Raw genomic sequence first — 24,827 nt, forward strand, 5'->3', positions numbered from 1 at the left:
ATGGCAGGGCTCCCCATCTTCAAGATGGCCGGAGCCCAGGGTCGTGCTTCACCTCATCTCTGCCACCTGAGGGGTGGGGTTGGCACAGGCTGGCACTCGCCTTCCTGACGTAGTTTTTCCTGCCAGTCTTTCCAACAGAGTGGGAGGCAGAACTAGTGGGGGCTGGTTGCTGGGTACAGCAAATGGTCTGGTGAAGCTTACAGAGGCGGCATGCCTTTGAAGCTTCCCCCTTCCATCCTGGGGGAGGGGACCTAGCACCTCGCTCAGGATGTGCATTGTTGCAGGCCCAGGAGAGCGGGGGCTCTCCTACCCAGGGGTCCAGCAACATGTCTGTTGTGTGGCAGCCTCTGCAGCCACTCAGCCAGACGTGGATTGTAGGTTAGGGTTTCAGAGGGCATCTCTAAGTTGCCCTCTGTTGCATTTTACATTAAATCCCACACTGGCATCAGTGCGGGTTTAATGTGCTCAGAAGTTTAATACCAAACTTGTCAGTCTTCAGTGTAGGCATTATGGTGCTATGGAGTTCGTAATGCCAACTTCCCAGCACCATATACTCTTGATGGCATCACTGCACTTACAGTGCCCAGGAATGGCCCTGGGTACTGTAGGGGCACAGGCCTCATGCACCCGTGCCCACACCTCTGGCATAGGGCACCCAGCTATAGGGGTGACTGAAGTTTGCCAGGGCAGTGGGTTCTGTGGGCATGGCACACAGGGATGTGTGCCATGTCGACTCTGGTTTTAGTTCTGTACTTAGGCACTCAGCCTGCAAAGGCAGTGTGTGGGTGCCAGGGCCCCTGAGGGTGGCACAATAATTGCTACAGCCCTCAGGGGTCTTCTCTGGTCACTATGCCCTAGGTACCTAGGGTACCAATTACTAGGGGCTGACAGGTGGCCATAGATGCCTATTGGGTTTTGTTTCAGTACAGTTTTAGGGAAGGAACACAGGCCCTGTGTACCTGGTTGGCAAGAGCCCAGGGCACACTCAGTCAAAGCACATCAGTAATTCAGAAAAAAGTGGGGGCATACCAAGGCAAGAAAGATGGCACTTTCTCACAATGTTAAAATCTCCCCCTATGATCAGTGAAGGAGCAGCCTGACGGACAAGTTCCAGTAGGATCGCCCGAAGATAGAGTCCTGCGCTTGATTAGGCGCATAAATATTACACAGTGTGAAAGAGCGGTGTCCGATCCTGACCCCTGCCCTAACAAAGCGGCCGTCTTGGCTACGAAACACCCTGGATTCCCCCTGCCTGATGCCAGGTCTACAGAGTATCGCTACTCTAGCCATTTTAGAGGGGGCTGTAGCCCAGAATTGAAGTGGCTAGCGAGGGTGAGCCATACTAGGGACATCGGCCTTTATAAGGTTGGTCTCCTGGCCGAGGATGATATCTGGGTTTTGATGCAAGAGGTAGTGCCATATCTGGTGTCGCTTAACATTGAGGGACAAGATCTTCAAGCATGGGGCGGTAGCCACGGTATTGTCAGGGCTTGAAGCAATCCATAACGCCATAGTGAGGGGCAGAGTGCTATTGCAGGAAGGAAGGGGAAAGAGAAATCGCTCCCATTGCGAGGGAATAATCCTCTTGTGGGGCAACCCCACCCGCCATAGCGAAGGATAAAGAAGAGGAAAGAGAAGGTGAGGAGGAAAAGAGAAAAATGGGTGATCAAAATATACCAAACATAACGTTGGCCAACAGGGCCATATTTTCCTGATCCAGTCCAGGGACAATCGCGGCCTAAAGGCACAGGTCATCTTGGAGAATTGACTCTCCCAGGAGAAGGGGTGGGCGGGTAGTCCAAGGTTAGGGCGTGACAGCAAGGAGGGCATCCCTGCGCCACCAGTCCCTAAAGTGTGGAGCTGGGTGCTCACCCGCCACAGAGCAGGGGACCGACTCATCAGTTCAAGGTATCAGGTGCGGACGGTGAATCTAGACGGAGCAGATAGAGAAGCGTGTCCATTCGTTTAGGGCGTGCAGGGGCGAGAGCTAGCTGGTGAGTGGCATTCTTCCATGGATCTAATATGTTGAATAATGTCTTGCTTGGCTTGGGAAGCGGATTGCTCCCCTGGGTGAAAGTGTGAGGTTCTACTGGTACCCGGGCTCGGGAGGGTAGGCGTGTTGGACTTGATGGTGGCGTGATGGAGAGGTGTAGGAGCTGTGCTGCTTACTGGAAGGATCGCAACATCTGGCGTTTGGACTCAAATTGAAAGATGAGCGCGAAAGGGTTGGTACTGGATTTTTAGGCTCCGTAGCTTATCTGTTAATGGCTTGAAATCTCGGCTTCTGCGCAGTGTAGTGGGTGCAAGGTCTTGAAAAATCTGTATGATGGTGTCTTTGTAAGTGAGCTCTGGTTTGGAGCGCGCAGCTTTGAGAATTGCCTCCTTCTCTGTAAAAAAAAAAGTGGGCCCGAGTAAGAATGTCAGGGACCAGGCCTGTACGTTTGGGAGGGCCCGAGACTCAGTGCGCTCGGTCTAAGGCCGGTGGCGAAGCAGCATCATCGCCCCAGATGTCATGCAACTGTGTTGCAACAAAAGTAAAGATGTCTGACCCCTCTGCCTCAGCCGGAATCCCCCTAATGCAGAGATTGTTACGGCGGCTCCGATTTACCAAATCTTCTTGCTTTAGTTGTAGATCGATATACTGTGCTTCTAGGGTAGCCAGCCGCTGCCAGAGGTGCTCTTGATGCTCTGTTCGGGCATCCACAGTCTTTTCGAGGCCATCCACTCTCTCACCAAGGTCAGTGTAACAAATAAAGAGAAATCCAATGGTATATTGATAAGTCCAGGATTTATTCAGCTGCAGCACAGTACTTCCAACCTTCAAGTTAGCCAAGCCAGTATATCATTTCAGATCATAACAATTCTAAATGGAATGACATGGACAGTGTGCATGCGCAACTAAGAACAAGGATTCTATTAAAAGGGAAATATATACAGGGATAGATTAAAAGGGAAATACCTAGTAAGTCAGAATATAACACATTTTCCCCCTTAAAGAAAAGAAACAGACATGACCTTAAATGCTGTAAATGCAAAAAATCTAGAATGCATAAATAATGTATATATATGAAACAACTATGGCACACATTTTGAAACTCTTCTTACATTCCATCTTTTCCCATCTTGAGTAACAACACTATTATGATAAACTCGCATAACCTTCATTGGCTTACCAAATTTGTTTTCTCCTTTAGCAATGTATCCTGGTTTGCGAATCCTAACAACATCTCCAACCATGAATACTGGTTGCTTAACATTCATCCTAGAATCATAATTGTATTTATATTTGTCTTGTTTGAGTTCCACTTTTTCAGCCACATCCTTAATATTCACATCAGTCACTTGTTGACTACAACTTTTCTTAAACCACCAAGGACATAATCCCGAAGCAGGATCTCTACCTTTTAGTAAACGGAAAGGAGAGACTTCAGTAGTGGCATGAGGTGTAATACGGTATAACCATAACTTTTCTCTCAATTTATCTTTCCACAAACCTCCAGATTTTCGAGCCCAAAGTAAGTCTTCCTTGAGGACTCTATTATATCTCTCCACTAGTCCATTACCTTGTGGTTCATACAGAGCTGTAGTACAATGCTTAATTCCATACGTGCTCAAAAATTCTGACATGAGTGAGGACTTGAACTGTACCCCATTATCTGATACAATACACTCAGGAGAACCTTCTCTGGAAAAAATCTCTTTTAAAAACAAAATAACACTTTCAGTATTTGGATGAGGTACAAGTTTGACCTCAGGCCACTTTGAGTGATAGTCCACAGCAACAATGGCAAACCTACATTCTTGTGGTAAGAAATTGAACGGACCAGCGATATCAATCCCTAACTTTTGCCATGGATGATCTGGCCACTTCACAGGAACTAAAGGTGCCGGATCACACTTACACGACTTATCACTCTCAATGCATTCAGGACACTCCCTGACAAACTTATCCACTAATCTATCAACTCCTGGCCACCAGAAACTAGACCTGATCAGTCTTTTCATAGAAGACATTCCCATATGACATTCATGACTCATTTGTAAAATAACACCTCTTACAGCCAACGGTGGAATACATTTTCCAGCTCTGAACAAAAGATCTCCCTCAATTGCCAACTCATCAGCAACGTTGTAGAATGGTGTAATCTCAGCAGGAATACACTCTTTGGAAGGCCATCCCAACCTTACATAGTCCCTGACCTTACACAGCAAATCATCCTCATTCATACCTTTCGTCCACATGTCTTCTGATATAACCTTGTATTTTTCTGAAAACATTTCAGAAATACTGGTTACCACCTCTGTATCTTCTTCAACTCCAGAGTTAGTACAAGGCAATCTAGACAAACAGTCTGCAGTCACATTTAGCTTTCCAGGTACGTACTCAATGTCAAAACTATATTCTTGCAAACGTGACATCAATCTTGCAATGCGAGCTGTGGCATTTAACCCTCCACCAGGTGAGAGAATGCTCACCAATGGTTTGTGATCAGTGCGTATTAAAAACCTTGCACCCCAAATGTAATTCCGGAAATGTTCAACGCCCCATACACATCCTAACAACTCCTTTTCTATGACAGCATACCGTCTTTCAGTTTGGTTCAAAGATCTGGATGCAAACGCAACGTTCCAATCTTCCTTTCCAGAACGTTGTGAAAGTACACAACCTAACCCATAAAGGCTGGCATCTACTGTCAATATGCAAAGTTTATTCAAACAAAATGGCTTTAAAGTAGGTGCTGACACCATATCGAGTTTGACACTTTCGAAAGCATCTTGCTGTTTAGATCCCCACAAAAACTCTACCTCCTTCCTTGTTAACTCCCTTAACGGCTCCATCTTGGTCGCAAAGTTTGCAATAAACTTACTGTAATATTCACACAGTCCTAGGAACGACAACAACTTGTCCTTACAATCTGGTGCAGGAGCCTTTAAAATAGCGTCTACCAAAGATTTTTTTGGAGCAACACCATTACCAGAGATTGTGTGTCCCAAATATTCTATAGTTTTTTGAAATAACTTACACTTCTTACTCTTAATAGTAAGTCCAAACTTATCTAACATCTTGCACACATTCCTCAGATGCTCCATGTGTGTCTCATCATTTTTGGAGAAAACCAAAATATCATCTTGGAAGCACTTCACGTACTCACTCATGTCCTTGAATATATGGTACATAGATCTCTGAAAAACAGAGGCTGCCGACGCCAAACCGAACGGCATACGTTTAAACTGGAACAAACCCTGGGGTGTGATAAAAGCAGTGAGATGGCGTGACTCCTCTGCTAACACAACCTGATGATACGCCGATCTCAAGTCCAACGTGGAAAATATAATACCACCTCCCAGCATACTCACAACTTCGTTGATATTGGGCAGGGGATGACAGTCTACCACTATATTTGCATTGAGCGCTCTCAAATCTATGCACAACCTCAAAGATTTGTCAGGTTTGCGTGCCAAAACCATTGGCGAAACCCATTCGGATGACTCTATTTCTTCTATGACATCATTTTTTAACATGTCATTAAGTGCGTCACTTAATTCTTCTCTAACATTAAGTGGTACTGGCCTAAGTTTTTGTACAACTGGCATAGCTCGTTGTTTAAGCTTGATGACATGAGTGAAACCACTTAATTTACCTAATTTGTCTGAAAACACACTAGGAAACTCATCCGACAAAATCTTCCAAACATTACTCTCTTCTACTGATCTGATACTATCTTCTGACATATCACAATCATATGACACCATGACCGGATCTTTGTTGCGTGGATTCAACGTAATGTGAAGTCTGAATTGATCCCGCCACCCCAAAACATTCACTCCCTTCACAGCCACATACAGTTTGATATATGCAGATTGATCTTTAAAATAAATCATGGAGGCAATATATCCTATAAAATCAATACTTGATTCATTGAAACCTTTTGCCATAATGTCGGGAGGACACAATTCACTTTTAGAAATTATGTTCCTGTACTTTTCATCAAAATACTTTTCAGTTATGATGGTCCAAGGAGACCCAGAATCAGCCATCAACTCTAACTCTACTCCTTTAAACCTAACAACACATTTTGGAGACTCCAAATAATCCTCCTCAAGCAAACTTATACTTATAATAGACACAATCATCCCACTTACTCTGTTTGATTCATCAGACACAGCATGTTCATATCTAACCAGACTTGAATCATAGTCTGTTTCATCTCTCACACAAGAAACTTCCTTTTTCTTGAAATAATTTCCTTTATCCCCACCTTTCTTTTTGTCTTCTCTACATGAGTTGGAAAAATGACCCACTTTTCCACACTTGATGCACTCCTTGCCTAAAGCAGGGCAAAATTTAAACGTAGCAACATGATTGTAACTCCCACATCTAAAACACACGATGCGGTTACGTGGTCCAAACTTATGACTTTGGGGACCTCTTGCAAAATTGTTCATTGCACATACTTCTTCAGTTAACTTATCACTCTTACCACTCTTATTGCTTGTTTCCTCTATTGTTTTCATCCATTTGTTAGACTGCTCAAAAGCTTTAGCAGTAGAAATACACTCCAATAGAGTTGGGTTACCCACGATCCACAACTGTTCTTGTGTTTTCTTGCATTTAACATTCACAATTATGTTATCTCTAAGCATTTCATCTGTCATATTACCAAAATTACATGGCATGACTAAAGCTCTCAAACCTGTTAGAAAATCATCAAAAGATTCATTTTCTTTTTGCGTTCTGGTATAAAACTTGTATCGATTTAAAGCTAGACTAGTGGTGGGTTTAAAACGTGTTTCAACACGAAGCATGGCCTCATCAAAAACCCCATTATCACCAGGAATGGATGGTAAATTTCTGAAAATAGCTTGCCCTTCAGATCCCAGGCAATGTAAGAAAATATTTTTCTTCCTTTCATTCCCCATCCTTTCCCCATCAATAGCTTTTAAATAAGTCATAAACTCCTCCTTCCATCTGTTCCACGGAATGGGAGGATCGCCTTTGCTTTGTAAGAATTTTGAAGGAGGATCGAACTGCATATTAATTATTAAAAGCAAGTATCACAGCAATGAACAAAAATAAATGAAATGTAAATAGCATAAACAAATGAAACACAATAAAAAAAAAAAAAAAATACCATACACTAACTGCTATTAATTAATGAGATATAAGTTAATGAGTACACCAGCTGTGTACATCAGCGAACATCCAATGAAATCTGCATAGGAGTAATATTCCAATGTGCAGTAAATCTCCTTGAATTCAGTCAAAAAGTACCTTCGATCGTAGTGCCTTCGTTGCAGTGCCTTCGTTGTTCAAAAGTTATTATACGTGGCACAAATACCCTGAGCGAGACGCGCTGTGAATAAACAACTTCTAAAACGCGTTCCGTTTTCCCGTCTCCATGGATACAGCACGCTAAGCAGCGCACGGAAGGGGAAACAGAAAACTACTCGCGTGCCGTTTTCAAAGGTAAACGCGATGTATTTGTTTAAACGCTGTAAAAATTCATGGAAAAACTTACAAAGATCGTAGTTTTCACGTAATGCAATGATAGAAAACGGTGATAGCGGTTGTCATTCAGGTTCACTTAGAGTTCATAGAACATTACGTAGTTCCAGCAAAATGGATGTAGAAACGGATCTTTCCTTGTATCCTTGTAGGCACAGGTCACACTCCAAAACGATAGCTTTTGGAGGAAGATCCAAGTACTTTTGAAAAGTAAATCCACAATGCAAGACCTTCTGGAAATGGGTAAACCACTGCAAATACTCCAAAAACTTCCCAATTTCCAGTTTTGTACCACTCCTGTGCTGCTGATGTAGAAGTAGTAGGTACTGGTCACCCTCGTCGCCAATTTGTAACAAATAAAGAGAAATCCAATGGTATATTGATAAGTCCAGGATTTATTCAGCTGCAGCACAGTACTTCCAACCTTCAAGTTAGCCAAGCCAGTATATCATTTCAGATCATAACAATTCTAAATGGAATGACATGGACAGTGTGCATGCGCAACTAAGAACAAGGATTCTATTAAAAGGGAAATATATACAGGGATAGATTAAAAGGGAAATACCTAGTAAGTCAGAATATAACACAGTGACCTCTTTTCTGAGTTCCCTGACACAGGAATGGACCTCTGACTGCAAAGAGCCAATTTCCGACTTAAGTTCCTGTATGAAACTGGTTATGAAGGACTGCGTGACTGGTGCTGAGTCTTCTCCCGTCAATGACACCATTGCACCAGAGGCGGCAGGGCCCGGCTTGTTCCAGAGCGCCGCAACCAGGTTGTCCTTCTAGGAAGTCGCAAATTCCGTCCCTGCTTTTGTGTGAGTAATCTCTCCTCTAGGCCGAGCTCTCTCCGGTCCCCTGTCAGGGTGGCTGAGTCAGGCGGGGGGATGGTGGGAGCCACCCAAGGGTACCGTTCGCTCACAGGCCGAAGGGCTGCAAGATTGCAGGGATCGGCAACGTCGTGAGGACCTTGTCATGGGGAATGCCAGTGGCTATGCAGCCAAGTTGTAGGGGCCGATGCCGCCGAGGACTACACTGCAAACAGGTTTTGGAGTCGTCACTGGGAATCGGGGATTAATGTCATTACACAATGCCCACAGCAGCAAGCCAGATCGCCATGCTAGGTCCACTGGATGATGAGGGGTGTAGGGACTGCTCGCAGATAGTATCGCCGCTAGCGCAGTGGACGCTAGCGAGCAAGCCCCCTTAGGCTAAATCACATCCACCCTCGCCGAAGGTCCCAGGAGGTCGGGACGAGCAGAGGACCCACCAGCGGCAGGGGGGGGCTCAGCTACTGGAGGGCCCTCAGCTACTGGAGGGCCCTCGTCGTGGTCCGTAGAACTCCCAGTCGCACAAGGGGCAGTCTGCTGGAGTAGACCTCTGACCGAATCAATCCATTGGGCTGCGTATAGCCAGCGAAGTGCAGGGTTCAGAGGAGGATATGCAGGGAGTCAATTCAGCAAGAGGTGTCCCCACCCCGGCTCCGAGCTTCGGTGCCGCAGAAGTCCAGTAAAAGAGCAGTGTGGGCCGGGCGAAGAGGGACAAAAGCTCAAACCGTCTCGGAGATCCACCAGGCCGGGGGCCACCACTCCCAGGTCAGGTCAATGCATAGGCACTGTTAATTCCTCTGAGTGTCTGTATTCAGCAGGTGCCCCTCAACATCCTCTCTCAGTCCCTCCAACCGATGCAGAAGGAGGCCGCCGCCTCAGGAGCTCGTAGCAGCAGCTCTCTGCATCACAACAGCTCTTGAGGGAGGCGAGGGCCCAGGACGGCAGTCGTGGCAGTCCAGGATGTCGGAGTACCCTGCATTTCAGCTGCCCCCCAGGCACTGGGAGCCACACACAGGGGCCCCTCGCTCCCCTCAGGGCACAGGATCCCCAAGGCAGAGCAGCCACACACAGCACTGGGTGATCTGGGATCACCACAGACAAGATGGCGACCGCCGCCAGTTCCAGCCCCAAAGGGCAGGGGGCCTGCGCTCCTTCGCCGGGTCACTCCTGGCCGCTACCTGCATGAGTGCCACAGCTGCTCTGCTGCCCCGTGACTCGTCGGTAGGGCCGGAAGAGGTGATCGGCGGTTCGCAGCACTGGGGGATGCCCGGGAACGCAATAGTCAAAATGGCAGCCGCCGCCGGGTCCGATCAAAGAAGGCCCGATGTCCACGCCCCCACTCCAGGCCAAACCGGGCCGTTGTTCGCTCTTCTGGAGGTGCCCCAGCTATTCTGCTATCTGTGCACCAAAATTTGTGGTCCCAGCTCTGTGTTACAGGCAGCTGAAGATTACGGCTTCCGGGAGCTCACACGGCGCACGTCTCACGCCATTCGCGGCGACCACGCCCCCCTATTTGTATTTTTTGGGGGCGTTTAAAATTTTGGAATATCCCTGTATTCACAGTTTTGGCAGCAGAAGATGGTTGCAGGTTAAAGAGCACCTCCTTTCTGCTTTTATAATGTCCTTGTTGACAAGTCCTTAGTGATAGGAGATTTTCAGGTGTGTATTTTTCGGAGAACCTGTCCTTCTGTGCTGTTCCTGATTAATTTAGGTTGTAAGTATTAATAGGGTGGAAGGATTTCGATGGTTAAGAGTGTTCAAGTGTGTTATTGAAGTGCCATGCTTAAAGTATTGTGATGCTGTATGTGAGGCTTTTTGTTATGCAATTTTGATTTTGGGTTCACTTGGTGTTTTGATCACTGTTCTTTTGATGTACTATTCTTATTTGTGATATGCGTCGTAAAGGGTTTTGTTCTATTATGGGGTGGTAGGCAAAAGGTAGTGTGTATTGCGAGGTGCTACAGGTACACAGATCGGAACTTCTGAATTAACGAGTTTTCCTTTCAGGAGTTTGTGTTTTTTTCCCTTTCCTTTTTTTATTGGCAGAAATCACAGCCATTACATTAATTACAGTATTATATCAGTTATGCATGTGAACTGGAAAATAGCACCCAAAAGACCTCATTTCATATGTATATCAGCGGTCGAAAAAAGAAAGGAAAAGCATTTTTCAAATGCAAACATGCAACCTCTGATTGTCACAATTGCACCAACCTGTAATAAATTGACATTATAATACATCAGCTAAATTAAAATTCGAGAAATCGACCCATTCTGTGGTTTTATACGAAGTCTTTCCAGAGAACAAAAACTTCTTAAGTTAACTAGATCTTAATGCATAGTGTTTATCAGATTCTTTCATTTTAACCATTTTTCTTTTCTGTTGTTCAAACAAGGGTATTTATTGATATTGTAAAGACGAGAGCAGCGTTTCTACCACAGGCTTTGACTCCCTTTCATGTCAGAGTCCATCACACTTCGGACATTATTGGCTCAGTCTCACCCCTCGACTCCAGAAGAGCATTGAGCTTTTATATTGTTCGCACCAAAGATCAATCGGATGGACAGTTAGCTCTTTGCTGAATTTTTGATGGCAAAGGCAAGGCAGTGCAATAAAGGACTCTGACACAGTGAATAGTCCTCTCCATTAAGATCCGCTATGCAGTGGCCAAGAAGCAGCACCGAGAGGGCCTGAGGGCCCATTCCAATACTGCCACTGTTGCCCTTGCAGGTTGAGTGCCTATCTTTGACATCTGACATGCTGTGATGTGGGCGTCAGTACACACTTTTATGAATCACTACTAGGTTGACAGCCAGGTCAGACAGAAAGACTTTTGGCCATTTGGTCCTGCCGGACTTTTTACTCTGGATCATTCCACAGACTGACCACCGGGCAACTACTTCTTTGGTATCTATTCTAAAGATGCTTGGAAGTATCCATCGAAAAAACATTTTTCTTATCTTTGGTTACATTCATTCTGGTGGAAGGTCGGTCTAAATGCAAATTCCTCATTGCCTTCCCATTTTGGTTAATGGACTCTCTTCCATCTTTAAAAAAAAGAACACAAACAAGATCCTAAATTAGAGATCTGTTCACAGGCACAAATAATTGATCCTTTTGAGTTCTGCGTCCAATGGCACTGCCTTTGTCAAGAAAGAAACGGACATCAGAATGGTTGGCTGGCACTTCTATTCGGCTTTAGCCCTGACTTATGAGGTGGACACTGAGCCACACAACCCCACCTACCGGCACACAGCGGCTATGTTAAAAAACCTTCGATGTCCAGTCTGCTGCCTGGGACTATACAAAACGTGAGGAATCTGCAGTTAGAGTGTCTCTGCTACAAAGAGTGTTACCAAAGGTTTCATTTCAAGTGAATTGCGTGGTAGAATTATGATAGAACTAATGTTACAGAGCATGGCAATCGATTTTTCTCTGTTTGATTTTAAAATGTACAGATATTATTCTCACTTTATATTACTCTGTAGTTCTCAAATGTACGAATAAGTGTGACTGGGCTGCAGTGTGGCAGGGTTTTAGATCTTAGGCTCAATTTAACCTAGAACTTAAGCAAAATTGTTTAACATAAAGGTGCTGATCCCTGTTTCGATCTAGTTTTGATTTCAGTTTTGATAAAACAAATAATTTAGACATAGTTTGTAGATGTAAAATCTAAAGAAAGTACTTGTAATCACAGAGCCAGGTATATATCCCTAATGTTTACAATTGCGATTCTCCTATTAACATGACCAGAGAATCTGGATTTCATTAAAGACACGGAGGCTGACATTATGCATTATCCTTTAATAAGCAACTCACACAGCCGCACTACATCATAAAGGATAAGTTCTAGAACAAACAGTGTACAAAGGATGTAACTAGGATATGATCTGCCTCTTTTAAAAGAATCGCAGCAGCAGGAAGGACTTCACAAACGGAGAGAATCAGGAAGAAACATCGAGGAAGGAACTCCAGTATCTCCAATATCCTGATGGAAAGCTCCTCAATGGAAATCCAGTCAAATAGAATTGCCTGAAAGAAAGAGATGATTAAGAATCAAGAGCCTATAGAGCTATAAAATCTCAAAAACAATAGTAGAGTAATAAGAGATTAACAGCAATTGAAGCAGTCGATAATTTCATAAAGGCATATCAAAGTTGTAAAAGGGAGGAGGGAGGGATAATGTCAGCCTCCGTGTCTTTAATGAAATCCAGATTCTCTGGTCATGTTAATAGGAGAATCGCAATTTCATTACAAGACCGGAGGCTACATTATGCATGTTCGTAGCCCCGAAGGACAACATCAGACATATGCTCGATAGGCTTGCAGTAATGACGAGCAAAGGTGTTAGCATTTGACCAGTCAGCAGCTTTCAAAATATCATCCAACTTACCACCTGACCAGAAGGATTTACTGGCCATAGCTCCTCTGATAGAGTGTGCTTGGAATTTAGAGAGGTCGATACCAGCAAGACTCATGGTAGACTTAACCCATCTAGCTATAGAAGTGGAAGAGACCGGTTTAAAAGGTTACACAAAAGAAACTAAAAGTTGATTTGCATCGTTAGGACGTAGGAGAGACATTCTAGAGTCATACTCTTTCATACAAGCAACAACACAAAGTTTAGGGAAGGTGTCAAAACGAGGATAAAAGATAAAATCTGACATGGTTTTCGTCCTTCTGATTAACTCAAATTTGACACCAAATATATCATAACATCTATTAGAAATGTCTAAGCTTTTGATGTCAGAAACTCTTCTACAGGAAACTAGGCACAAGAGAGTGGCGAGTTTGAAGGAGAGAAATTTTCTATTAAGGGAAGAGTTATCAGGCCAAGAACAAAAAAGGTCTAAAATACATTTAACATCCCAAAGGGTCTGATACTTAGGTTTAGGAGGTCTCCTCAATCTTATACCCTTGAGGACTCTACAAATAGGATTTTTACCTACCGATTTACCGTTGATGAGGGAGTGGCCCGCGGAGATTGCGGATCTAAAACAATTAATAGAGCGATAAGAAAGGCCTCTGTCAAATTGTTCGACCAGAAAATTCACGATATTGACGACAGGAGTCTCCACGGGATCGGGATTCCTTTCCAGGCACCAATGAAACCATTTCTTCCAAATGTTGTTATACCTGAGGTGTGTTCCTGGTGCCCAAGATTCTCCGAGAAGAGAGAGAGCTGTCGACGAAAGTCCATACAATTCGTTAGATTGCCTGACACTTTCCAAGCAAGAAGGTTCAAATTCCCCTCGAGAATAAGACGATGATCTTCCCCGTCTGCGTTTGAGACCAGGCCTTGAGAGGCTGGGATCAGAAAGGGAATGTCGCATGCTAGTTCCAGGGCTGTCGGGAACCAAGCTTGGGACGGCCAAAAGGGAGTAATTAGGATCAGAAGGCATTGTTCTAATCTGACTTTCTGGAGGACCCTCTAAATCATGGCGAAAGGGGGAAAGGCATAACTCAGGAAGTGGGACCATGGTTGGAGAAAGGCGTTCACAGCGAGAGCGCCCGGGTCCGGCATCCAACTGAAATAGTTGGGAAGTTGGAAGGTAAGCCTGCTGGCAAATAAGTCCACGTCTATTGGACCCCAAAAGTGGAAAAGGGAATTGAAGACGTTCACATAGAGTTTCCAGTCTGAAAAATCTACAAGGAATCTTGAATTCCAGTCTGCAGAAATGTTTGACTTCCCTGGAAGATATTCCGCCCTGAAGGAAATTTTGTGTTCTAGACAGAACATCCAAAGTTTCCTGGCAAGATTGGAGAGATCTGCAGATTTCGTTCCTCCAAGGCGATTGATATAGGCAACAGCAGAAATGTTGTCCATTTTCAGAACAACAGACCTCCCTTGGATGGAGTGTTTGAAGCTCATAAGAGCGTATAAGCCAGCTGTCAATTCCAGAAAGTTTATGTGTTGAGAAGATTCCGTCAGGGTCCAAACCCCACCGGTGTTCTGGTCTTCCAAGCGTGCACCCCAGCCATGAAGACTGGCGTCTGATTCTAGGACAAAATCTGGGGAAGAGCCAAAGATGGCTTTGCCATTCCAGGCGTCTAAGTTTTCGAGCCACCAAAAGAGCTCTGCTCTGGCATCTGGGTCTAGAGAGACAAGATCTCCATACCATAGACCTGAATTGAGTGCTTTTCTCTTTATTCGCTGAAGCGCGCGGTAATTCAGAGGACCAGGGAAAATGGCCTGGATGGAAGAGGAAAGAAGCCCTAGAAGTCTGGCTAGTTCGCGGAGAGTCAAAGACTCTTGTTTCAAGACGGACCTGATCTCTTTCCGGATCTTGGCAATCTTCTTGGTAGGAAGAAGGAGAAGACATTTGACAGTGTCCAGAGTGAAGCCAAGGAAATCTATGGTCTTGCAGGGAGAGAGAATGGATTTCTCTTTGTTGATGATGAATCCTAGACTCTCTATTAAGTTCATTGAAGTATTCAGATCTCTTAGGAGGTCTGAATGGGATTGGGACATAAGGATATCGTCCAGGTAGATGATGAGACGGATACCCCTTTCTCTTAGAATTGTAACAATACACTTCATGATCTTGGTAAAACACCAAGGGGCAGAAGAGAGGCCGAAGGGAAGAGCTTGGAATTGGTAAAGACGTTCTTTCCAAGTGAATTGAAGGAAAGCTTGATGTTCCTTGTACATTGGGATGGTGAAGTAGGCATCCTTCAGGTCTAACTTGACCATCCAATCTCCTTCGAGAAGGAGATCTCTTAGAAGGTGGATACCTTCCATTTTGAAGTGACGATAGACCAGAAATTTGTTGACTTCTCGAAGATTTATTACCGGTCTCCACCCTCTGTCCTTTTTCTGAACAAGAAAAAGAGTGCTTATGAATCTTGCATCGGACCAGGGAACCTCCACTATTGCGCCCTTTTTGAGCATAGAAATAATTTCTTCCTCCACGATCTTTTCCTGATCTTGTGAAAGGACAAAGGGTTGGGGTAAGTGTGATTGGAAGGGGATCTGTAAAAAGTCTATCTTGAAACCCAAGACAGTTTCTAGAACCCATGGATCTTGGGTGATTGAATTCCAAACATGATAAAATTGTTTTAGTCTGCCCCCTACAATGGGAGGGAAAGAAGAAAGAGGAGTAGTTCTTACTTGTAGAGTTTGAGGTGTTGGGAGCACCGCGACCTCTGGAACCACGGTTTCTTGGACCCCTTCCTCTTTGGGGAAAGAAGGGTTGTCTAGGGGGATAGAAGCCTCTTCCAGATCCCCTGAATGATGAATAGGGTCGTTGATTTCCTCGGCCGGAAGAGCGACCCCTTCTGTCGGCCTGACCAAAAAGGTTTGTGTTAAAGACTCGTCTCAGGTTGTTTTGAGCCCTATCGAGGGCAGTAAAGGTAGAGACGTATTTACCAATCTCTTTGATTATATCTTCTCCGAAAAGGAGACCTTTAGGGTTTTGGGAGGGTTCTTTTTCTGCCATGTCCCCTAATTTAGGGTTAATTTTGTTTAAAATGGACCTTCTTCTTTCAATATTTAGACTGGCGTTAGCATTGCCAAGGAGAACAATGGCTCTTTGGCTCCATCCTCGAACGAGGTCGACGTTCAAGGGGGTAGAGGAGAGATGGGATTGTTCGGCCATATCTAAAATTCTAACCAGTGGTCCTAAGACATCTAAAAGACGGTCTTGGCAGCCTTTAAGGGCTCTCTCCAGTCCTTTTCTAGGGTCTCGCCCCAATTTAAAGAGGAATTTAATAAGATCTGGATCTAGGTTCGGGGTTTGACAGACCCTCTCCTCAATGGTAGGTCTGGAGAATTCGGACCTCATTGTATTCCTAGTGTTTCTATCCAAAAGGTTTCTCAACCAACGTGTGACAAACTGGGAGACATGTTCCTGGGGGAACCATTTTGAGCTGTTAGGGTGAGAAATGTTTAAGGGAGAGAACATTTCTTCTCCAATAGGGTTCAAAATAGTATTTTTAGAACTTGGTTCGGGATCAGGTTGAGAATTGAAGTCTTGCTGGACTTCGTCCAGGTCAAAGACAAATTCGTCGGAGGGGTCTTTTGAGGAGTTGTCGTCAAAGGAGGAGGAGGAGGAGTCAAAACCAGAGTTCTTTTTTGGATTAGCACTATTCCAAGGTGTGTCGCGAGGGACACCGTACACATTTGTGCCGCCATGGACACCGGTCAAGGGAGTGTCCCGAGGGACATCAGGTTCAAGTGGGGCGCGGTGGCCCCCCATCCAAGTTGAGGTGCTAGGACCTCCCATACAAAGAGAGGCGCTTGGGCCAGTAGTGCTTTCACAATTTTTAGTCTTTCTGGGTCTCTTGCCGTGAATAAGGGGGGGTCTTGGGAATCACACGGTCTTTTAGAGAGCATGACTTCTTTTAAAGAGGACATCATACAGGATTTAATCTCCTGTTGAAGGAATTTTTTTAAAGAATTAGCAATAGGTGCAGGTGAACTTGCCATGGCATCCTCAGAATCCATGTCAGACATGGTGTAGAAGAAATAAGGGGAAACTAAAATGGTATTAATGAGGTAAGTAATAAGACTTTTCCTCTGTTAATAAAGAGTCCAACTCTCTTTCTCCTCCTTTTTTTTTTTTTTATGTAACTTCAAAATGTAAAGGGTAGTCTCTCTTTTTTTTTTTTGTTTTTTTTTTTTTGTTATACAGGGTAGGGTATGTAGGTTATAGGGAGCCTGGGGTGATTTTTTAGTAACAATAGGTTATAGGGAGCTTGGGGTGAGTTTTTAGTAATAGTAGTACCCAGTAGGGAATTAATAATAGTATTCAAAAAATCGTATAGTTAATTTATCTAAATAAGTATCAGGAATAGTTAATGAGCGTAGCGTTTAACGATGAGCAGGGTGTCTCCGACGGCTGAAGCAGAGCAGAGCAACTGTCAGGATACTAGGAGCGCTCGAGCTCAGCCGTCGGAGAAGAGGAAAGTCGCTTAGAGAAGGGGGCAAGCAACGCGAGCGTTGCTAATGGCCTTTCCTTGAATGCGAAGGGAAGCGCATTTGTCAAGCGATCGAAGCGAAGCGCATTTCTCAGGTGAAGCGCATTTTGGAAAGCGCTGAAAGTGAAGGGAAGCGTTTATAAGATAGCGGGAAAGACGGAGCGCAGTCGCGCAGGGAGATTAGTAAGGTAAGGACGACCGAAAATTGGAAGTCCAAGGGAGGGGGGTTGGAGTGGGATCGAACCAGCACCACCCACGAGGGAACATCGGGCATTGGAAATAGGTATGAAGGAACATCGGGTCAAGGCAAAGAGGCATAACGCGACATCAGCAGTTGAAAAATGAGAATTAAGGCGTCACAGGACGAAGAAATGAGCATAGAGGTATAGCAAACAACATATTGATATTAAGAAACGCTCAGGAAGTATAAATGTACAGCAAAATAAATCAAATCACTCTAAAGTAAGGAGAGATAAGAGGTAGTGACTTATCTGCTGGCGAGCCGCTTTTAAAAGAGGCAGATCATATCCTAGTTACATCCTTTGTACACTGTTTGTTCTAGAACTTATCCTTTATGATGTAGTGGGGCTGTGTGAGTTGCAAACTAATTACATTTCTTAGTTAACAAGCTTTTGTGCTAAATATGTAGTACGGTTTCAGCTGCATATTACATGTCTTCACCCAGATATAATACACGACTGCCTTACAACCATGCATAGATTTAACCTGAAGTCAAAATAAGGAACTAATGTTGGTGCACATGGCCTATCCAACCTATTAGTAATAACAGACTAGAGCTGGGTTTTATCTTTAAATAGATGCCTTCATGTTTATATCGTAAGGGAATGCACTGCACTGTTGCAATTTATAGGCTTCATGCATTTTAAAAACCTGGACCCACTTAGAAATGCACGTGGTACTTGAATCCTGGTCAGCTGTTCAACAATCCTCATGCTGCCAATTTACTGACCACTCTGGTAAAAAGACACTCAGAAAGGCAGTCACACTCTTTCAATCATAGCTTTACATGCCAATGAAGTAGATTTACCACCATTTATAGTGAGGTTGCCATTCACTTTGCCTCAGCCATTAACATTGTCATTTAGGAGAACTCCTTCGGGACGGCAGGCCCCGAATTGTGTTATCTAAGTGATGCTCAATTGGTACGACAGGGGTATCAGTTTTCCAGATATCAAAGATATTATTGGGCGTCCCACCTTGCGGCGGTCAACCATGGAGTTTATGGTTGTCCGGACGATCCCGGGTACGACATGGACAGGTGGCTGCTCCCAAGTGGAGTTTATAGTAGAGCGTTGTATGCCAAACACCGCAGATTCTCTCTCACTGGTCCAAATGCATACTCAATCCATGTATGGCATGCGGCCAACAAACAACTGGGATGGGACGATAGATTCACGCTGGCTACTCTACTATGGAGCTCAAGAGACTGGGGAGCCTGTGGAAAACCAAGGGTTTCGACAAATGGGACCTTATCGGAATTTCGCAAATTAAAGATATCTGAGTTGGGGGCAGTGATCCCTTTCACTTCTCTCAAACAGCAATACAGCTTGGCAGACACTGAATATTATCGATGTCTTCAAATACGACACGCCCTGCTCACACAGGTATCCGGGAACACCAGACTTCCGGAAGCCTCCCCCCTAGAGGACAGAATACTTGATGGCCATCTCCTGAAGAAGGCCATTTCCCTTATTTATTAAAAAAACAGATTAATTACATAGCAGAACCACTGCAAGCCTTAAAGGAGAAATGGGTCAGAGATGGCTTGGAGCTAGACGAAGAGGACTGGCTGCAGGCAGTTTCCTCCCCGCGGGAGGTTGCCATCCAGGCCAGGCTGAGGTTGGTGCAGCTCAACATATTACATAGGACATACATTATGGGACCTGGCTTGGTGCGAATGGGTAAAGCAGAGAATGAAGAGTGCAGAAGGGGGTGCAGGGAAACAGGGAGATTTAAACACATCTTGTGGAATTGCCGTCACATACAATCGTACTTGCAAGCCGTACACCGAACACTATAGGTAGTCCTACATATAGACATACAGCCCGAAGCTCGAAGGTGTCTCCTTATTGTTTGGGAGCCGACAGATCTCAATACATACACTACACAATGGACAACCCTGACATACATGAAAGCAAAAAGGAATATAGCACAGCAGTGGGGAGCTAGTCAACCGCCCAAACTGAGCAAGTGGACAGAAGACTTAGACTGGTGCATGTTCAGGGAGAAGTCAGTCTATGTTGCAAGAGGGTGCCCCGGTAAACAGGTAAAGGTATGGGGGCATGGAATCAACATAGAGGGAATGTCTGCACTCCACCTACTCCCCAGACGGATACTGAAACTCTGGAAACCCCTTGAATTCTCTCATATTGTAAATGTGACCCGACATATGATTTTGATGTTTGGAAATACGTGATTATGATGTCGCTTATTCATGATTTTGTGATTGTGAGTTTTGTTGAAACTGTTCAATAAAAAGAAATATAAAAAAAACACACAAAAAAAAACCATTGTCATTTACCATTGCAATGGCCCATGAAGTCATATGTCTTGCTATGTATCTTAACACATACCAATGTTCAATACTGTTGTGGGTTTTTAAGAATTCTTTGTTTTTGTAGATTGATTTGAATGGGCTTCAAGAAAAGTTGAAGACCTTTGTTGAGAACGGCCACACAGCTCTGTCGGACCAGTGTTTTCACAGTGCCGCGCAAGCTTTTTCACAGTTGTTGGATTTGGTTGATCCTTCCGAGTTAAAGGTAAGATGAGGATCTAGCTGCTTAGTTGTTTAGGTTAATCACTCTTTGCTTTTCACCTTGATTTATTCTTGAGCTAAGTCTTTGGTTTCTTGTTTACAGAAACTGCACCTTGCTATGATTGACTATGTTGTGCTTATTTATGGACATGCTCGAGCTCTTTTGGGAATAGGACAACCCGAGGTAAGTCTTTGGATGTTGACTTTAACACTTTTTAAAAGTAGGATGTTGTTATTGTGAATATTTAAGAGTAGCTATTTCTATCTATTACTTTAAAAGGTGTGCGTCTTTTTTTAAAAAGAATGGTTTGCTGCCTATTTGTAGTTACCATTACCCACCTAGCTATTGGTAGTCCATGTCTATACCTGTGTGGTTGGTCTTCTAACCAAAGTATTTGAAAACACAGTCAACAGTCCCACAATCCTAATGAATGAAACCTTGAAAACAAAAACTTCACATTGACACAATCTGTTTCTATTATAAAGCTACTGTGAGTATTTGAAGAACGGAAGTTATGCGTTTATATAGCACATGATTACCCTTAGGTGTCCTGGCGCTCGGAAATCATAGTATGTAATATCCAAAAGGTACCCCCTAAAGGTAAATTATAGGTCTCGGAGAAGGGAGAAAAAAACTGAAAATATATAAAGGCTCTAAGAGCACTCCCACTCGACCTGTATCTCTTCAACAAAGGCTAGAAAAGCTCACTGGGCGGCTCTTTGCTATATCAATACATTGAATGCAGCAATGTTTTATTCATATGCATACATTTTTTATTAAATTAATTTTTTCTAAAAGATAAAAACATTTTCTAAATACATAAACATTTCTTTTTTGTCTTTTATACACAATACTTTTGTATGCGATTCAACATTTCATATTAGTGTGCATTATGAACATTATTTGTGCAGAGACCCTGTACTGTGATCAACCAAACACCACAACAAACTCACATTATATCACAGCCTTACCAGCCACACTCACATTCATACCTCACACATATACTACACCCAGCTTCAAAGGTATACACAGTTCACATCATGAAAGAAACACTTCATTTAATATCCATGGTTATGTTGCCTGCTGGGGGCCCATTGGGTTGACGTATGTTTCGGTGGGTAAGAATGATTTGCATCCACCTTCTTCAGGACATCACGTTAAAGATAACATTCATACCGGAGGGTAGTGGGGGAATCTGTAAGCAAAGGGAATATTTTAAGATAAGGCGCCCAAGGGATACTTTAGAATAAAAATCAATGGAAATAGCTACTACGCCTATTGAAAAAGAGGAAAAAAGATACAATACTTCACCATAAGACCCGGTGTGATAGAAAAAGTGTTTAAAAGTGAACTGTTATATTTTAAAAGAAAAAGATTGGAAAAAAGGAAAAATGAGGAAACGCCCCACTATTAATTATGGGGTTTAAGTCAGAATATCTTTGGTGTGCAGCATGCTAGGAAGGTGATGAATGAATTTTACACTTTATATCCCTTCTTCCCCTGGTGCCATGTGATAAACTCCTGCTGGGTCCGTGATGTCTTGTATAACGCATATGCATCACTAACCCTAAGCAGTTAAGCTGTATCCATGATCACACCTATGGTCTGGTACGTTGTTGGGAGGAGCCTTTTCCACCAAACATGGAAATTTGTCATCCTTTCAGTGGCCGTCTGGTTGTCTGTCACCGTTACTGTAATACAGTATTGATATGTATTTACATCAACTACTCTGTACCGTCTCTTCTTTTCTAATTGTTGTCTCTACAATATGCAAGTAAGTGATATACTCTCATTACCTTTTATTTGGTTTATTTTGATGATAGGATACACTTGATGACGAAATTGGTCAGTGTTAGTTTAGTTATGCTATTCTGGAGCATGGCAACGTCATTTTCTGGGTTCTCAGTGTCTGCTAATAGGTATTTGCAGGATCAATATCTTTAAAAAGGAGGGAGAAATATTAAGATGTATGATGCATGCTAGATAATCACTTTGCATTGGTTAAACTTTGCTTAAGTGTCTCACATACTCCAGAGTCACGTAAGCAACAGACCTTCGTTTTTAGGTTAATTTATGCCTGTATTAATACAGCTGTTGTTCGCATTAGGTGCCTTTATGGTACCAGAGACAACCAATATGGTTGTCTGAAAGACAGATCATTGAAATGGCTACATCAAATCGATGCCTACCTCGAATGTGGGTGCGGGGATCACATTTACAAAGGGCTTCATCATTAGGTTAGTGTATGCCTGTATTAATCCAACTTATGTTCACATATGGTGCCTATATGGTTCCAAAAGTGTCCAGTATGATTATCTGAAAGACACCTTAAAGAATGGCTACCTCAAAAACAGTAATAACAAAAAAGTGAAGGGGGCCCAAGGGAATTTAAAGACCAGGCAAAGACACATTCCCTTAATTGAGGTATAAATCACAAAGGTGTCATTGGGTCTAAAAGTAAAAGTCTATATGTGACACATTAAACCTATTCTGCCTATAGCATCCTACTTAGAAACAAAGAAAAAAGCGAAGAGCTGGGAGGTGCCCTGATCTCAATGTGATCTACAAGGATTCCCATCAGTCACCACACGGAACCGCCCTTCATCATTTGGGATTCCTTGAAAAACTACCGGTAAGTATGGAAGGCCTGATCTTATAACCTCCAAAGAACCTGGTAATGACCAGTGTGGTCTTAATGTTGATGATACTAATTTGTGGATAAATGTGTGACTGATTTGCAGTGCATGTGAAAATATAATGTGAAAAGAATAATGAATAATAGTGAAAATAAAATTGGGTGAGGGAGCAAATGTGAAATTTTATTCTATGTTCTGCTCGCTCCACCAATATTAAAAGAGCAGCAAAAGGTAGTTTTAACAAATAACTACCTAGATGGAAAAAGTGGTCGACATGTTTCAGCAACTAAATAGCACTAGTATGTCCATTGCCTTCATCAGGACCTAGATATACATTACGCTACTGCAAGCAAATTTGTGATATGAAAAAGATAGTGACTGCATGATTGTCATGCTGTGACAAGGAGAAAGATCACCTGATATCCTAGGTGTAGACTTGTTGCAGTTTTTTTGCATGTCACTGGTAGGAAGATAAAAGTACAGACGGACAACAGTTAAAAGGACACAAAAATATAGACCTAAGGATATGCAAATGATAAACATATTCTACTTAAACATAAATGTTAATACAAAATCTAATTTTGTTTTCGTTTTCTAACATGGAGGCACGACGTTGTTATTCCTGCATGTGACAGAAAAATCTCCATCTTACCCTTGTCATAGGAGTTTGAGGCCTCGCCTCGCCTGGCAACGGCTCAGGGAACGAGGGAAGCACCGCTCTAGTAAAAGAGAAGCAAACACAAAGAAATCGTAATAGCTTCCTGTCAACTGAGAAAGTACGCACACCAGTAAAGTAATTGTTTCCAAAATGTTTGTAAATGAGTGTTTATGGTCCTAATTCATCAGAGCTGTGTAAGACGGCTAGGAAGAAATTAACTTCTAGCCTCTGCATGCCCGCCTCAAAGCTGGTAGATAATGGTGAGGAGTGTCGGAAGGGAGAGATGCTAGTTATAGAATGAAAAAGTACTCAATCAGAACTCACACTCACACGTGGTGAAATATTGTATCTCAAATCATTCCTAGGATGAGACATCTCTCAAATGTGTATTGTGTAAAGCGCTATCGGTGTGCGAGCTATCGCCTAGACGCCCATCGTAGCGCCGCCCAGCATGTGTTATAGCTTAGGCACGTAGCGTAGTAATGTTGCTATCACTCACTGCAAGCAATTTCTTAGTGTCCATGCATGGCAAGCCAAACGCGGGAAAGAAAAGAGTAGAGTCAACTCACCTCTCCGTCGGTACTTCTCTGCCGGCTTCTGAGCCGGTTGGGGAGGTATCCGAACGGAGGGCGAGCCGCATTTAAATGCAGTATTGTGATTGGACCGAAAGAATCATGTGACTTTTAAGGCCGCCTACTTGTTTATATGAAATGCGAAAGTCTTACCTTGTGTGGCGGCTTTGCTCCTGATAGGTCGGAGGCCATCACGCTAAAGAAAAAAGAGAAAAGACTTTTGTTGATCTACAATAAAGTGATATTTAGCGCACATATTATAAAATTATATTAACGCTGAGTGGAAGCTGTTGTCTGAATACGAATCAAAACAGATGTCGGCACTAAAACAACTATTACGCTATATATGCGTGGAAAATCCCAAAACTGCAGTTGCCACTGAATACTACCACAGAGGGACTCCAGTCTACAGGAAGCCCACGGCAAGAAATTCCTTGCTCTGTTTCGATAGTCATCACCCTAAATCCCTCAGAGAGAACCTACCATATGGGCAATTTCTGAGGGTACAGAGAAATTGTTCAACAACAGAAGGATACAAGGAACACTCAGCTGCCTTACAAAACCAGCTCCACTGCAGGAAATACCCTCCCGGACTGGTGCGCAAATCACTAAAACGTGCCAAGAACAACCGACAGGCCTTATTAGAACCATCTGTTCCTAAAGCTTCTTCTGAAAGACTTACCTGTGTCAGCACGTTTGGTACCCTGTTAAACAAAATTCAAAAGATAGTGAAGAAGCACTGGCCCATTTTGAACTCAGGACAAAAAACTTTGGAAGCACCCCTATTTTCCTTCAAAAGAAGCCCTAATCTGAGGGATCGTATTGTTCACACTAGACCGCGAAATAAGTTACCAAGGGCCCTTGGCACTATCTGGGACCTTCCGCCTGTAGTAGGGCATCATCCCTGTGGGTCATGCCAGGCTGCCC

At 43.6% G+C, this 24,827-nt stretch overlaps 1 protein-coding gene across 2 annotated transcripts in view; it reads left to right on the forward strand.

Moving 5' to 3' along the window:
• Positions 1-24,827, forward strand: part of LOC147698808 (E3 ubiquitin-protein ligase TTC3-like) — a 1,930,429-nt gene that overhangs the window by 674,501 nt on the left and 1,231,101 nt on the right. For both annotated transcript variants that reach the window (XR_015299370.1, XM_086935404.1), the window contains exons 18-19: positions 19,900-20,037; positions 20,137-20,217. Coding sequence is in view for 1 of the 2 variants with exons in the window: in XM_086935404.1 (XP_086791530.1) it covers positions 19,900-20,037; positions 20,137-20,217 (219 nt within the window). In the remaining variant the exon portion in view is untranslated. The remainder of the gene's footprint in view (positions 1-19,899; positions 20,038-20,136; positions 20,218-24,827) is intronic.

The sequence above is a fragment of the Lissotriton vulgaris genome, chromosome 8 (assembly GCF_964263255.1).
Source record: "Lissotriton vulgaris chromosome 8, aLisVul1.2, whole genome shotgun sequence".
Taxonomy (NCBI): domain Eukaryota; kingdom Metazoa; phylum Chordata; class Amphibia; order Caudata; family Salamandridae; genus Lissotriton; species Lissotriton vulgaris.